This window comes from Peromyscus californicus, unplaced genomic scaffold (genome assembly GCF_007827085.1).
Source record: "Peromyscus californicus insignis strain IS unplaced genomic scaffold, ASM782708v3 Scaffold_15__1_contigs__length_86483966, whole genome shotgun sequence".
Lineage (NCBI taxonomy): Eukaryota > Metazoa > Chordata > Mammalia > Rodentia > Cricetidae > Peromyscus > Peromyscus californicus.
In genome coordinates this window covers 69,155,272-69,171,970 of record NW_026294447.1, presented here as the reverse complement: position 1 = coordinate 69,171,970, position 16,699 = coordinate 69,155,272, and the positions used below count along the sequence as shown (strand labels likewise).

Sequence of the window (16,699 nt, the reverse complement as noted above, 5' to 3'; positions counted from 1 at the left end):
ATCTTTCCACAGAGAACCATACATACACCAGGTCTAGACTGTGCTTCCCGCCAAGGCTGCCTTTGGCTCACACACTGATAGCCACATGGCTGTAGGACGTCCTACTGTCCTCGGGTTCCTCTGACTCAGAACTCCTCCTAGCCTTGTAGGAGGGAGCCCAGGGTGGCGGACGGTCTGGCTTCTGTCCCAGAGGTTGTGTTGTTACCAGGCTTTTTATTGCAGTCATCCAGAAAGAGGAGCATTTGGTAAAAGAATAAGCAGCAGTGTGATGCAAACCCAATTCACCTACACTTTAGACCAGTGGTCTTCAACCTGCCTAATGCTGTGATCCTTTAATACAGTTCCTCATGTTGTGCTGACCCCAACCATAAAATTATCTTGTTGCTACTTCATAACTGTAATTTTGCTACTATTATGAATGGTAATGTAAATATCTGTGTTTTCAGATGGTCTTAGGTCACCCCTGTGAGAGGGTCTTTCAACCCCCAAAGGGGTCTCGATCCATAGGTTGAAAACTGCTGCTCTAGATAAAGCCCAGAAATGGCCAGTTTTCCTTCTGTGTGAGCCAGAGCAAAGGCGGGGCTCCCAGTGGTGTTCCAGAGCCTGTTACTTATGCCCTGGGGAAGGAGAGAGGAGAGAAACACCTAAGTGCATCCCTTTCCAGGACATCTTCTAATCTGTCTCCTGTCTCCAAGAGAGAAACGAGATGGTCAAGAATGTCCTCAGACTTCCCCTAGAGGGAGAGAGAACGGAATGTGGGCTCCATAGCAGTTGAGTTGAATCTTAAACTCACCTGCTTTTTGGACACTGAATGGATAAACTGCCATTAATCAGCCTTCCCCAGAGATTACCACCGCCATCATTGTCTACTCTTGGCAGAATTCCCCCTGCTTTTGCCATGGCGCATTAGAAATCACAGTAGCACCATGAGGGGCAACCAGGCCTTTGGTGTGAGCACCCTTGGGGGTGATGCAGAGCCTGACACAGGCCGCCCTGTTCCTCCAGTTTCAATTGATTGTGTGGCACTGTTGATTTGGACCTGAGGTAGTGCGGTACATCATGGTGGGAGCACAGGGTGGGGAGACTGTTAACCTCAGGGTGAGCATATACATCCCGTGCACAAAGTGAAGACCCTGGCCTCGTCTCCATGCATCTCTGATCCCATTTTCCCATGACCTGTTCTCATCTTCCCACTGTTGGTGACATGTGGGCTGAGTCCTCTGGACAGTGAGTTGACAAAGGTCAACTTCAGAGAAGAGTTAGAAGCATAGTCCAAGGGAACAATGGGAACAAGGGCAGGAGCCTGCCATCCTCCCCAACAGAAAGGGGCCTTGGCACCCGGTAGTGTTCTCTACGTAGTTCTTTGACTTGGAGCAGTCCTTGGAACTCCTTTGGGAGAGCAGCCCCGTGCAGGTGCGCAGTTGACCTTGGACGCCCTCCTCCACCTCACCTTCTGTCTTTCACTTTTGTACCCCAGCTGCTCAGCCATGCTAACTGTAGCCACTGAGTCAACAACTGCAGAGATTGTGTTTAGTCAGCTTCCTGTTGCTGGAGCAGACTAGCTGAGGAAATCAGCTTACACGGTAGAAAAGTCTCTTTTGGCACACGGTTTCCGTGGTGTAAGTGCAGAATTGTGTGGCCCTGTTCATTGTGTAGGAGCATGTGGTTGGAGGAATTGTTCACCTCATAGTACCCGGGAGGTCAAAAGAAAGAGTGAAGAATGAACCCGGGTCTCAATATCTCCTTTAAGAGTACAACCCGGCAACCTAACTTCCTTCTACCAGGCCCTGCCTCCCGAAGGATCCACCGCTCGATAACAGCACCGCAGGCCAGGACCGGGCTTACGGCACTTGAGCCTTTAGGGAACATTCAGGATCCAAGTCCTTGAGTAGCTCTCCTTTCTCTCCTGACTTTTAAAAACAGGGCTGGGAGTGGGTGGGGCTGGAGACATGGCTCACTGCTCTTGCAAAAGGACCTGGGTTTAGTTTTCAACACCACATGGCAGCTCACAACGGTCTAACTCTAGTTCCAGGGGATGAGATGTCCTCTTCAGGCACACACATGGTATGCACACATATGTGCATTAAAAACACTCATACGCCGGTGGTGGCGCACGCCTTTAATCCCAGCACTCGGGAGGCAGAGCCAGGCGGATCTCTGTGAGTTCGAGGCCAGCCTGGGCTACCGAGTGAGTTCCAGGAAAGGCGCAAAAGCTACAGAGAAACCCTGTCTCGAAAAACCAAATAAATAAATAAATAAACACACTCATACATATGAAGTTAAAAGAAATTAAAAACAACAGCAAAACAGTGTGGGGCTGAAGAGGAGGCTCAGGGAGCAAGAGCAGCAGCTGCTCTTCCAGAGGACCCAGGTTCAGTTCCCAGGACCTGCGGGGCACTTACCCCCCAACCCCACAGTTCCCCAGAGTTTTCTTGAGTGCGAGCAGCAGGAAATATTAGATAGAAGGATTTAGATTGTGGAAATAAACAGATAGAAAATACAGGATAGCCTCGAGAGGGCCTGGAACCTTTTCCAACGGGCCCCGACTGTCTCTGCCCCAGGGTTTTTATAGAGACGCCAAGGGGTTGAGCAAAAGACCTCCTCCCCCAGCACAGCCAAGTGCAGACCATCCCAGACGCCTGCACTCAGGCCCGTGGTCCTAATCATCCTCTATGCGGACCTGCTGGGTAAAGCCACGAGGAACCCGAGAACGGGCTCCCACAAGAACCCACATGGCAGCTCACACCTGTCTGTAACTCCAGTTCCAGGGGTTCCAACATTCTTTTCTGGCTTCTGTGGACACCAGGCATGCACTTGTTAAACACACACACATGTAGGCAAAACACCCATACAAACACATACAAAATTAAAAGGAAGCAGTGCAGTTGAGAGTAGTTTGTTTCAACTTAGACTATATTTTTATTTCTTAATTGATAAAAAATGAATTTATGATCAGTAGCTGGGGGAGTTATTTACATCTTACAGGAATGGTAGTTGGCCTCAGGGAAACTCTTCCTGGTGACGTTTTTGGCTCTGCATGGACAAGGTTCAGAATGTCTTGCTCTCTGCTTCTAGCTGTATGACACTGTCACCACGCCCCAACTGTCTACCATGTGCTAGATTTCAGACTGAAAATACTTTATTTAAAGAAAATGCAGGTCTCGTTGTGGGGATTTTCAGACCTAGAGAAATGGAATCACCATGTACCCAAAGCCGTCTTTAAACACCATCCAGTTGTCAGTCACGGTGTTTGTGGTAACTTTCTTAGGTTAGAATCAGTTGGAATTCTGTTTAAAATCCATCGTCCCAGATTGAGGGTGTAGTTCAGGAGGAGAGTGCTCATCTAGCATGTGTAAGACCTCACTTCTGTTCCCAAGAACACAAGCTGTTATTAATAATACCACATAATAATAGCAATAAAAATAATACCATAAGCCAGACAGTGGTGGCGCACGCCTTTAATCCCAGCCCTCGGGAGGCAGAGCCAGGCAGATCTCTGTGAGTTCGAGGTCAGCTTGGTCTACAGAGTGAGATCCAGGACAGGCACCAAAGCTACACAGAGAAACCCTGTCTCGAAAAACCAAAATAATAATAGTAATAATAATAATAATAATAATAATAATAATAATAATAATAATAAATACCATAAATAATAACAGTATGTAGTCCTGGTTTCCCCATCCCCATATTGACCAATTCAGAAATCTCTCCATGCCAGGCCAGGCAGTCTGCATGTCTAACAGGCTTCCCAGTGGATCTCATGTAAAGGTAAAGGCACGGGTATCGCCCAGGCACAGATTCCACCCAATACCAGTTCTTCATGCTGATGAGATAGAAGATGGCTTGCTGAACAGCGGAGCCAGTACACCCCCTTGGCTCCTGTGGAGTACCTAAGCTGGTCAGGAACAGCACCAACTACACCGGAGCCTTAGTCATTGAAAAAAGCAACCTGTCAGTGGGTCTGGCAGTTGTTAAGAGAGGCGCTGTCTGCATCAGTTTTCAGCTTCTTGCTCTACCAACAGTCAAACCCAGCAATCTAATCTGGAGGTGTACTGAGGCTTTAAGAAGGCCTTACAGGGGACTGGGAATATGGCCCAGGCAGTAAAGTAACCTGCTATGCAGTCATGAGGATCTGACTTCTGATCCCCAGCATCCACATAAAAAAAAAGTGATGTGGTCATGTATGCCTGTCACCCTGGCATTGAGCAGAGGTCCAGAGACTGCTGGCCAACCAGTCTAGCCAATCAGTGAGGACCAGCTTCAGCGAGAGAAACCCTGTCTCAAAAGATATGGTGGCAGGGCATGGCGATATGGGCCTTTAATCCCAGCATTCAGGAGGCAGATGCAAGGCAAGTGGGTTTCTGTGAGTTCTAGGCCAGCCTGGTTTACACAGAAAATTCCAGGCCAATCCTGTCTCCAGAGAGAGGGAGAGGAGGGAGAGGGAAGGTGGAAAGTTACCCAGGAATACATCTGATCCAACCTCTGCCTATCTACTCAATACACGCATACCTGGTGGTGCACACACACACACAGACACACACACACAGACACAGACACACACACACACACACACACACACACACACCAACGCCACGGCCTTACAGTGGCTACAAGAAAGCATTTGGGATATGCTGACTTGCGCCTGCCTGAGCCTCTCCCCAAGCATGCTCCAGTGTGTGAGACTCATGGGTTGTCTTAAACTTTGTCTCTCTTTCTCTTTTTTTTTTCAGATTGGGAAAGAAACTTTCTGAAGAAATGGAAGAGTAAGTTCTCATTCTTGTGTGTCCTGTAGTGAGTGGTGCCAGCAGTGTGGCCTTGGCTGTCATTGTCCCTCCGGCCTGTGTTAAACACAGCCTTGAAAAACAGATGGAAGGGGCTGGAGAGCTGGCTCGGCAGCTAAGCACCTTTGCAGAATGCCAGGGGTGGGTTTACAACCCCCACATGGCCGCTCACAACCGTCCTTAACTCCAGGTCTAGGGGCTCCAGCCCCCTCACCTCACCTCCATGGAAACCAGGCACACACAGTATGCAGACAAAATAGTCATCCACATCAATAAAAACAATAATCAAGTCTTCAAAAATGAATTCAGGTGGTGTGGAGTCCGGCTGTGGCCTGGGGTTAGGATCTGCATGGTGAATTAAGAGCTTGCTTTATTGCCTCTTCACCTGAAGGTCCGATGACACGGAGGCCATGTCATTGTGTCACCACTGGCTTTTTAGGATTACATGTCCCAAGTGTCAGGGTACCAGCCCAAATTTTCATCTGTAACAACACAGATGGGCAGACTGATTACAAAGTAAGAAAATGCCTTACAGCTGGATCTCATGGAGACCTTTTCTCAGTTGAGGGTCCCTCCTTTCAGATGACTCTAGCTTGTGTCAAATTGACATAAGACTAGCCAGGACACCTGCTGACTCTAGTCGTTGCTATCTGTGTTTGAAACTCTCCTGTTCTGTTTTCCACCGACAGCCGTCGCCTGAGACAGCACAGCCTGACTCGATCAGATGACGGAGAAGGTGAGCTCCTTAGAGGAAGTCAGAGCGAGTGGCCAGGAGACCTGGGAGCCCTCAGGGAGTCCTTGGCTGCAGGCTTAAGTCCCAGACTGCTGCTCACATCTCTGCTCTGCTAATGCTCCTGCCATTACCCACTTACTTACTGCTTACCCACTTCCTCGTTGGTCCTTCAGAACTCCGCGGCAGTGTGTCGGTCAGCTTTACTGGGGTTACAGACTTGAGCAGCCTCCCCACTTTCTACATGGCTGTTGGAGATTCAAAGCTAAGGTCTTCATGCCCTTCAGGGCAAGCACGCTTCCCCGCTCACTGAGCCTTTTTCCCAGACACAATTCTTCTTTAAAACAAATCTTCCATTTACCTCTGGTCTTGCTCATGTCTTTCTTTTTATGTGTGCGCGTGCACGCGCATGCACACATGTCCTCTATTGCTGTAGTAGTGTGTAGTAACCATTTTAAGTACTTGGGCTGCTAATTCTATCATTGTAGTCTCTTCTGAATCTGTTTCTGTTGACTCATTTTCCTTCTGCAAGAGGTGTTTCCCTCTCTCTTTCTCTCTCTCTCTCTCTCTCTCTCTCTCTCTCTCTCTCTCTCTCTCTCACACACACACACACACACACACACACACACACACACACATACGCACACGCATACCCCGCTCCCTCACTGATGAGTGGTTGGATTGGATATGGGATACTCTGGATGTGAACATATTGATCCTGGATCTATTTGTCCCCCTTCCAAGGCTGATCTGGTTGCTGGCAGGTGATGACTCTTTGATGGTCAAGTTGTCCCTCTTGAGAGCCGTCTGGAACTAGCCCTAAGCTGTGTCCAACTTTTTGCCATCAAGACAAAGTGTTGTCAGTTGTAAAGTTCACGCTTGAGAACCACACAATCAAGTTACAAAAAAAAAAAAAAAAGAAAAAGAAAAGGAAATTGCATTTAAAAAAGTACAATATTTTAAGTAAGTTTACAGTTTCGTGTTGGGCTGCATTTGTAGCTCTCCTCGGCTGAGGGTGGCCCGTGGCCGTGGATTAGTCTAAGGCATCTTGTAAGTGAGAGCAGCGAAATCACCAAACAAGACCAGTCTGTGGGTAGAAAACAGCTTAGCGGGGAACAAACTGCCAGGCTGTCTCACAGAATCAGAGATCAGCATCTCAGTGGGAAGGCCCGGAGTTTAAACATTAGTCAGCAGGGTGGGTCTTCACAAGCTGCTTATCCAGAACCAAGTCTGTTTCGTCCCTGGCAGTTGAAGGGAAGTAGTGGCCTTCCTGACAAACAGAAACCCCAAATCATAAGATTCCCGAGGGATGCTGATTTCAGGTTTCTGTTTACCCAGTAAGAATTCAGCCTGAGTTGGATCGAGGCCACCATCAGCAGGACTGCCATTTTGGGGCCTGCTATGTATGCGACCTAACGTTTTTCTGCTAAGGTCACTCACCAAGGTCCTGATTCCCTGTCTGGGTGGAGTCTGGTCTCTTCTGGTTCCCCAGGAGTCCCGGGGCTGGCTCACCTCACACCCTGTGGCTGAAGACCTCTGAGGCCTTGAACGAGAAGATGGTGATGGGGTTATCTGCAGTGTTAGGATCTGACCAGTCTGGAACGGTGGCTAGGAGTGAGCATATGGCAAGTCGTGTCCCGCGGGTCATGTTTTGAATAACTTCAGTCTCCAGTTGCTTGTGTATTTGTTTGTAACACCAAGAAACTTGGGCTTTATGTAAGAAACATTTAATTCAGGAAGCATGATTTCTAGAGCTCATTGGCAGAAACTTCCAAATGGAAATATCAAGAAACAAAGCAATTCAGGACCCACTGGCGCTTGCTCCCCGGGTGTCTCCAGGCTGTTCGCCACTCGGCCTCGAGCCGCCTTCCAACACCCTCCAAAGGGCTTCTGAAACCCTGCTCTCTTCACTTTTTTCCCTGGGGAAAATGCTACATTTCAAGGAGTAGCTATAAAATGTCACAGCCAATGTTTGCAAATGCTGCACTTGCTGCACGTGAATGTGTGGGACCAGAGGCTGCGCTGGTTGCCATAAGGCCACTGCTTTTAGAGTCACGATGCTGTGGCTTGGAGGGGCTCTTTAGGCCATCTTGAGCAAACCTGCCCTTTAACGCATTAAGAAGCGGAGGCTTAGAGGGTATTATATCGTGTAGCAGGACTCAGAGAGACTGCCCTTCCGACTCCCAAGAGAATCAGCTCTTGTGCCTCAGTTGTCCACCATTGTTAACCATCACCATTTACTACTGAACATTCACCTTGTACCAGCCACCAAGCTAGGTGCTTTGCATTGTCTTGTCTGGGATAATAGGGATATGATACCACATTTGGCTTATGTTTTACATACTGTGCCGTGTGACTCTCAAGAACAATCAACAGTCTATAGCAAGTTGTGTATGTGTGTGTGTATGTGTGCGTGAGTGCGTGCGTGAGTGCATGCGTGTGTGTGTGTGAGTGTGTGTGTGTGTGTGTGTACATTCATGTAAAGGTGGGAGGCTGATAGGATGTCACTTCTAGATCACTTTCCACCTTTATTACTATTACTATTATTATTATTATTATTATTATTATTACTACTTTTGGTTTTTTGAGACAGGGTTTCTCTGTATAGCTTTGTACCTTTCCTGGAGCTCACTCTGTAGCCCAGGCTGGCCTCAAACTCATAGAGATCCGCCTGGCTCTGCCTCCTGAGTGCTGGGATTAAAGGCATGCGCCACCACCGCCCGGCTCCACTTTTTTTAAAAAAACATAGTGTCTCTCACAGCACCTGGAGTTCATCAGTTTGACTAGGCTAACCCGTGAGCTTCGGGAATCTGCCTGTTGCCCCTGCCCTGTGCTGCTGGAGTGTTGGGCGCACACCACTGTGCTTAGCCTTTTATCTAGGTTCCTAGGATCTTAACTCAGGTCCTGATGCTCGTGCTGTGGTGCAGGCACTTTCCTGACCCCCCATCTCCCTAGGGCGAAGGTTTTTACATCAGCTTTATTGAGTCTGTTTAAGCACGGAAAGCCTTAGCCACTTAATGTAAGCAGTGTGAGTTGGGATGACATCTGTGTCCTGTGAAACCACTGTCACAATGAACATACAGAGTCTCCATTACCCCCTCAGCGCATCCCTCCTCTGCCTCTGGCCTCAACTATTGGTGCTTTTTTCCATGATAAAATAATTTCATTTCCTAGACTAAATGAAAGTGTAAGTATGTACATCTTATCCCAGTTTACGTAAATAGAAGCATAGTTGTGCCTGGCTTTTCTCCTTGTTAGGATTCCAACATCGTCGATCCAGGTTGCTGCATGTATAGTTAGTGTCTCCGTTTTTATTGATGAATGAGGATCCATTATATGGATATACCACAGTGTATTAACCTGTTGATAAACACTTGAATCGCTCATTATCGCCATTTTGAAGACAAGCAGGCTTAAGGCTGGAAGAGTAACCTTGCCCAAGGTCATACAACCAGTAGATGGTAGCTGCAGGATTTTGAGGCAGACTTTTGAACCCAGGGCTCTTATTTTCAGCCTTTGTGAGGAATTCCTCAGATATTCTGATATCTTCACCACAGACTGTTTAGAGTGACGGATGGGTGCTTAGTCAAGTCCCACCAAGGAAGGAAAGAAGAAAGAGACCTATTTTCAGAGAATACCTCTGATATTTCCCTTTCATAAACCTGGAATGTGAAACGGGTGATTTTGATATGGAGGCCTGCTGCACAAACCCCTTTCTCCTGAGAGCACCTTGCCCCGCCCCCCGCCCCCCAGGAGAGACCCCTCCTCCCTAGCATAAATCTGTTTTTCCATCCAGTTCTGCTTGCATCCTTAATGGAAAATCAGTTCATATGTCACACTTCACACTCGACTTAGTCCATTTCACTGAATGTGAATGTTTAGAATCCATTATGTGCTAAGAATCATATGTTACATATAACTAGTTTCTAGAATTATCTTTGCTCGGAGAATTACTTGGTTGGCTAGTGAAGGCTGCTCCTTTGAACTTGGAATATCCTGTGGGTGGGGAGAGCCCGGGAATGATTCCCGTGAATCATCCGTGGCCACGCATTCAACGACGACATTAGCTCCTTGGACACCTGTAAGGAGCCCTACTGGTCTCTTAATAAAGCCCCGTTCAGGTTCTTAGAGGAGCAAGGAGTGTTTTCACCCGGGAAGGGTCTGATCTCACCAGGTAGGGACGGGTCATTGGCGAGCAGTGCCTAGGCGAGAAGAGGAAAGCCCAAAGCAAGGCTCCCTCGTTCTGTCTCCTCCTGGAGGAGGGCCAGCGCGTTTTCACCCAGTGCCGGCTCGGGCCCGTGTTGCCCCAGGTGCCAGAGATGCTGATGACCAAGGCAGTCCCTCCAGGCCTCCAGGAACTTCCGGTCTGGTGAGAAGATGCTCTTGCTCCTTGCCTGCCCGTGGGTCATGGAGCAGGTTCAGAAGCCTCATCTCAATAGCTGCGTCCTAAGCGTCTTCACCCTTGGTGGGTGACACTCATTCTTCCTCTGCTGGGGGAGGAAGGAGAAGCGTGACATGTCTCCACCTATGCCCTGTCCTTCCAGGGAACAGGACATAAAAACACAGGAGAAAGCCAGGCTGCAGTGGCGCATGCCTTTAATCCCAGCACTCGGGAGGTAGAGCCAGGTGGATCTCTGTGAGTTCAAGGCCAGCCTGGTCTACAGAGCGAGATCCAGGACAGGCACCAAAACTACACGGAGAAACCCTGTCTCGAAAAACCAAAACAAAACAAAACAAAAAAAAAAAATAGGGGAAAGGAACTTCAGAGGTTTCAGAATGGAAACAGTGAGTGACGTTTACAAGTCCATACAGACTCATCTGCTGGTGAGCCATAAGACGTGATATGAGACTGTTTGCAAGTTCATGGCTCGCTGTAAGCTCAGATGGATGGAGAGGCCAGACAGAATGCAAACACACGGAACAACGAAAGGGTAGGCGAGGGAGAGTGTTGGAGCCTGTGATGAACACAGAGAGTCCAACTTGAAAGATTTCAAATTAGGTTTCAAAGGATGACAGACAGACCAAGGATGTATTTCTAATTGTAAAATGCCCATAGCTCCTGTACGGCTAAATCCCCAGCATGAAAAAATTAAATACGAAATTAAAAATGACACTTGTAGACATGTGCTGGAGCTTGTACCCAGGGCCACATGTGTGCTAAGCAGTCTGTCACTGAGCTAGGCTGCCAGCCCCCAAGAACTAATTCTTAAAAAAAAAAAAAAAAAAAAAAAAAAAAACTGTAAGTAGAACACGTCTGCAAGTTGGATTAGGTCTTTGAAAGCGACTTGCAAATCCTTCACGAAACCCAGGATGGCTTTGCCCTAAAGGAACACAGGTCCTTGTTGGGAAGCAAAACAGAAGATTAAAAAAAAAAAAAAAAAGCTCTACAGGAATTCGGAATTCAGCAGCCATGACAGAGTGAGGGATGCGTGGCTAGGACATGGTTACCTAAGGGCTCTAGGATATGATGGTGAGGTAGGTGTTCATTGTCTCTGCCTTCAAGACTGTGTGTTGAGTTGTGTCTAGGCTGAAAACACCTCAGGAAGAGGGAAGAACTTGGACCAGGTCGTGAAGGGGGAACAGGACCTGATTAGCTGGAAGAGAAGAATGGCCTGACCTAAGGAGAGACTCCACATGGAGACTGGCTAATGTAGCCGGAAGGGATGCTGGTTTGCAGAGCTAAGCCCCAGTTCTTGCCATTCCAACTCCAGACTGCCTTTAGTGACGTTTTTGGAGATCTTCAGTCATCTTTCTAACCTGCTGCTTCCGCTTGAAGCACTCCCAGCTGTCCCTAAACAGAGGGAGGTTGTGATGCTGGAGAGCAGCTGGGGAGGGATGGGCAGCCAGGGCCCCACGTGACCTTTGAGAAGGCAAAACAAGTCTTCTCCATTGAGAGGAGCATCCTCCAATGGCAGGACCATCCATTCTTTCTAAGTACACTTTTAAAGTTGGTGTACAGTATAATGGCGTTCACATGTCATACTGTGTTGGATGGGATGGGTCCCAATCTCTCTTATGCCTTCTCCCGGTGAATCTGGTCCCCTTCGTCCCTTCAAAGGGCCCCTCCCTTCTGCTTTCTTGTCACATATACTCCATTACTCTTTCTTTTCTCCCCTCTCTTTCCATAAGACCTCCCTGTCCCCATTCATCACACACGCATGCGCACACAGGCACATGCATGTGCATATACACATTGTATATACATTTAAATCTAGAGTCTGTGTAAGAATATCTGCAGTATTTCACTATGTTTCTGGGTCTGGTCTGTCTCATTGCTTGTGATCTTCATTGCACCCATTTTCCTCTAAAGGTCATAATTTAATTTTTTCTTTCTGGCTAACATATTCCATCGTGTGTATACAGTATTTCTTCTTTCACCTGCTCATGGACATCTAGGTGAATAGTAGTACATCAGTAGACATGGATGTGCAAATATCTCCACGGTGCGTTGACTTACTGTCCTTCCAGTATATTCCTGGGAGTGGTCCAGCTGAGTCATGGTAGTTCTGTTTTTAGATTTTTGGGGAACTTCCACACTGACTTCCATAGTGGCTCCCCCAGTTTCCCTGCCCTTTTCCCCACAGCCTCAGCATTTGTTGCCATTGGCTTTCTTGATGATGGCCATTCTGATTGGGGTGAGATGGAATCTCAAAGCAGTTCTAGTGGCTAAGGATGCTGAACACTTCTCAAATATTTATTTGTATTTCTTTTGAGAACTTCCTGTTCAATCCATTGACCTGTTTATCAGTTGGATGGTATTTGGCATTTAATGTTTGATATTTTTATGTATAGAAGTGTCACATTCTAATTCCTTGTCTGATACGTAATTGGCAGTGACTTTTCCCCCATTCTGTAGGCTCTTGGTGATTATTTCTTTAGCTATGCAAAAATTTTTAATTTCACATAATCCTATTTTTCATTCTGTAGGTCATTCATTCTTAAAATCAAGTTTTTGGCTCGCCCTAAAACCATTAGATATTTGTCATGGAAGGTTACATGCCATTTGAAAAGGAATGTCATATCTGGAATAGGACTGAACTCAGCCTCTGACTTTGGACAAGCTGCTCACGGATTCATTGACTCAGCGACCATTTGCACATCCTTCTGCCGAGTGATGTAGGAGACTGGGCTCTAGGGTATCATGGTGAGCTAGGTGTTCATTGCTCTGCCTTCAAGGCAGCTTACCTAGCTGGGGGACAGGAATAAAATACATTATCATACAACTAAATAGGTAGGAACAGCAGATGTGGCGGTGCATGCCTTTAATCGCAGCACTCAGGAGGCAAAGGCAGGCAGATCTCTGAGTTCAAGGCCAGCCTGATCTACAAAGTGAGTTCCAGGACAGCAGGGCTGCTACACAGAGAAACCTTGTCTCGGGAAAAAAAAAAAAAAAAATGACTTCGTCCCCTAAAGGAAGAATACAGATGCCGTTAGAGAGAAAAAGAGACCTGACTTAGACTGGGTGATGGAGCGAAAGGACCATCTAAAGAAGTGACTTTCGGGCATCAGCTGATCGAGAAGCAGAAGTTGCCAGGGAAGGGCAGTGGGGGTGGGGAGATAGAGAGACCACAGGTGCAAAGGTGTCACACACACACACACACACACACACACACACACACACACACACACACACACACACACACACCCTGCAACCTCTCTCAGGGCTGCTTAGTCTCTGTCTGTCCTAAATTTCACTCACTAGTAGAGGGCAAGCTCAGGCTAGAATGTGAGGCCGTAAAGAAGTGAGCGGTACATAGATGGGAAAAGCAATTCCTTATCTTCAGAGAAGATGATCCAGGGACCCTGGGGAGAGGCTTCCATCGGCAAAGTGCCTGCCATGCAAACATGGACTTGAGTCTTATTAGCACCCACGTGAAAACCCAGGGTACAGCTGTGTGTGCCTCCAATCCCAGCCCTGGGGGCACGGGAGCAGGAGGGTGCTCTGGACTGCTTACCACCCAGTCTAACCAAACCTGGAAGCTCCAGTTTCAGTGAGAGACCCTGTCTCAAAAAATAAGGTGGCGAGCCATTGGAGAAGACGCCTGATGTCTTTAGCCTCAACGTGCAAGCACACACATGATGTCTTTAGCCTCGACGTGAAGCACACACAAGAGAGTGCACACACATCCACAAAGCGTATTCAGGTTCAAACTGTCACTGAATATACAATTGAACAAGGACTCAACTTTCAAGTCATTTGTGTCAGACCAAAATGCAAGTTAGGAAAACGTCTGTGAGCTCTCCCAGTTGTCGTTTCAAAACGGAAGGTCTCTGAGAACGGGAGCTTAATCGAAGAAGTCACCGTGTTAGAGCCTTGCCTTCCTGCATCCTGCAGGACTGTGCCTGGCGTTGTGACTCCCTCTCACGGCACCCCCGAGCTGTGGGTGCACCTCGCCCCGCTGGGGAGAGCTGTCTCTTTCACATCCCGAGGTCCAGTTTTGACAGAAGTGAAATGCCTTGAAACCTCGGAATAATAAATCCTTCTGACCAACCCAAAAGTGTTTAATTCCTAAAGGACAAGCCGAGTGGAGCCACTTCTAGCCAGGGGCGATTGGGGACTTAATTCTTCAAGTGTAGCAATCTGGATGATCTGAGAGCTTTGAGTTTGAGGGTAATTGCTCAATTTTCTATCCATGTCAACAGGGAAAATAGGTAAAAGTGGCTCAACACAGCCACGCCACGAGGCTGGAAGAGATGTGAGGTGCCGGCTGTCAGCGGAATTGGAAACACGCTATCTCTAGAGGGCTATCTCAGCCGACCCCCGACTCCGGCTCCCCAGCCATCTCCAACTCTGGGCTTTCTGTCTCTCTTTCGGGTGCTGCCTCGTTCTTGTTTAACCCTCTATGACATCCTTCATCCCTTCTGCAAACAGCAGTCACGTTGTGCCTAAACGGCTTCCATGGAGAGAAAGTGAAAGTGGAAAGAATTCCTTAAGAACAGATAAAATGGAATCCTGGTGCCTTACCTCCTTTGGTGCTTAGTGAGAACATTTTTGTTGTGTTGCCTGCCTTCCTGAAGCTTCATGCCGCTGGTGGCATTTCCTAGGTGCCTCCTAAATCTGGCTCCTTTGTGTCCATAATTTTAGTTAGGCCATAATCATTACCAGTTTAAGTCCAAAGTCCAAAGTTAGTAGCGCTATGCACGGAAGTCCTTCTAACGCCATTCCTGCCTATCCTGCCTCGGCGCCCACACACAGTAGCTGCAGCCAGCGCCCAGAGGTCGTGAGCTAGGACAGGCTGCCCTCCCTTTGGTCTGTGCCTTACTTTGTTTACCAGATACTGGGTAGGAAATCTGAAACAGAAACCAATCTTGTGGGAAAGAGTGTTGGTAATTAAGCTTGTGTCCACGTTGTCCATGGTGTAACCTGTGGAGTTGCTGCCACACTTACCGTGGTGATAATCACCCTCTCACCACGGAGGAGGTCAAAGCTCTGCCGCGTTAAATAACTCACAGGTCACATGGCCAGTAAACAACCAGGCATGGGCAAATTAGCAACCAGCTCTGCAGAGGAAGAGAACCAATCACAAAGGCAGGGTTTGCCAGCTTCCATGGTGCCGTGTTGGCTAGTTTCAAGCTAACGATAGGACATCACCGGCCACAGTTAGGACAGGCGGGCACACCATTATATCATAGTCCCGCTGTAGGCACTTAGCTGTAATAATGGTGAATGTGCAGCTAAAGTAGCCTGTAGGAAGTGCTGGATTGTGAGTCCTAAGTCTCCTTGTGTTCAGTGTTACTTGTAATGGTGTATAACCTCATTAATGTCTGCATTTGACAGTGTGTGCTTTTCTGATTGAACAGGATCCAGAATCACCCGAGACAAACCACAGCGCGGCTGTGAGGAACTTTCTAGATTAGGTTGAGGTAGGAAGACCCGCCCTATGCTGGACTGAATAGAAAGGAGAAAGCTAGCGGAGCACCAGTATTCATGTCTCTGCTTTCCCAACTGTGGATACAAAGTGACCAGCTGCCTCGGGCTCCTGCCACCTCGATTTCCCTGCCACTGTGGACTGTACCCTCAAACTGTGAGCCAAGATAACCCCTTTCCTGAGTTGTTCATTGCCAGGCATTCTGTCACAGCAACAAAGAAAGTAGCTGTAAAGTCAGCTTCCCCTTACTATAATAAAATACCTGAGCCAGAACTCAGGAAGAGAAAAGGTTTACTTGGGTTCCTGGTTTGGGACATTGCCATCTAAGAGGAGCCCCACAGCTTTGGGACCCTGGAGGGGGTTCTGCGTAGCTATGGCAAGAAGCGCATGGCTGACTTCTGTTGCTTCAACTAGCAGAGCTGGTGGGGGTGAGGGGTGGGGGAGCTCTTTGTATCTGAGCAGTATTCTGGAGTTTCAAGTCACAGTAGATGTATTCATTACTTTTGAGTCACTGTGACCCCAGTGTCTGCTGGTAACATTTATTTTGGCTCACAGTTTTATAGGGTCTCAGTCCATCACAGCGGGGAGACACAGCGGGGCTGCTCATTTCACGGTGGTGGAAGCTTGTGTTGGTGGCTGTTTGCGTCATGGTGCCCTATGATGATATAACCTTCAAAGCCCCGGTTCCCAGTGATCTACTTCTGCTAGCTGGGTGCTACCTCCTAAAGGATCCATAGCTTCCCATAGTAACAGTGCCAGCCAGAGAACACGTGTTCATAGCTGGTGAGCCCTTGGGGACACTTCACATTCAAACCATAACAGACTTGCCACAATTGATGTCAGGACGTCTCGGTCTGAAGCACAGTTAACAGTGACCTTCTCTGGGAGTCCATCTTTGTTCCTATGAATGGCTTACTCCCATGTCCACATCTGAAGGGGCAGAAGGAGAACAGGAGCATTGCACCTTGTCTGCATGCATGTTTTTGATGACACAGGTTGTAGGACCTTCCTCTGGGAACATGGGAAGCGCCATCAGCATTATTGCCACTCGTAGTCTAGCTGGAGGAATGTGTTTCGTAGATTACCCAACATTCAGTGTGAAGGAGAATTCCGTCTCTCTGAAATCATGAAAGAAATGATGGTATGTGTTCTTAGCTCCTGGCTTCTTCCTCATGGGTGTGGGAGGCAGAATCTAGATAGGATGAAATTGCTCCTATTTAATTCTCTGAGGCTGTCCAGATGTGGCTGAGAGGTGGTCCAGCCTTCTGGGCCAGATGCAGTCCCTCTTCCATACAGTTGTGAAGGGAGCGGGCAACTGC

General features: G+C 47.9%; 1 protein-coding gene across 4 annotated transcripts in view; it reads left to right on the top strand.

The window, feature by feature from the left end:
* The window catches only part of Ift43 (intraflagellar transport 43), an 86,999-nt gene that overhangs the window by 58,409 nt on the left and 11,891 nt on the right, over positions 1–16,699 (top strand). For 2 of the 4 annotated variants that reach the window (XM_052739237.1, XM_052739236.1), the window contains exons 4-5: positions 4,731–4,763; positions 5,471–5,517. In XM_052739237.1, coding sequence (XP_052595197.1) covers positions 4,731–4,763; positions 5,471–5,517 — 80 coding nt within the window. Of the gene's footprint in view, positions 1–4,730; positions 4,764–5,470; positions 5,518–5,687; positions 6,011–12,438; positions 15,670–16,699 lie in introns of those variants that run through there. The other 2 variants (XM_052739239.1, XM_052739238.1) reach the window with 2 other exon arrangements.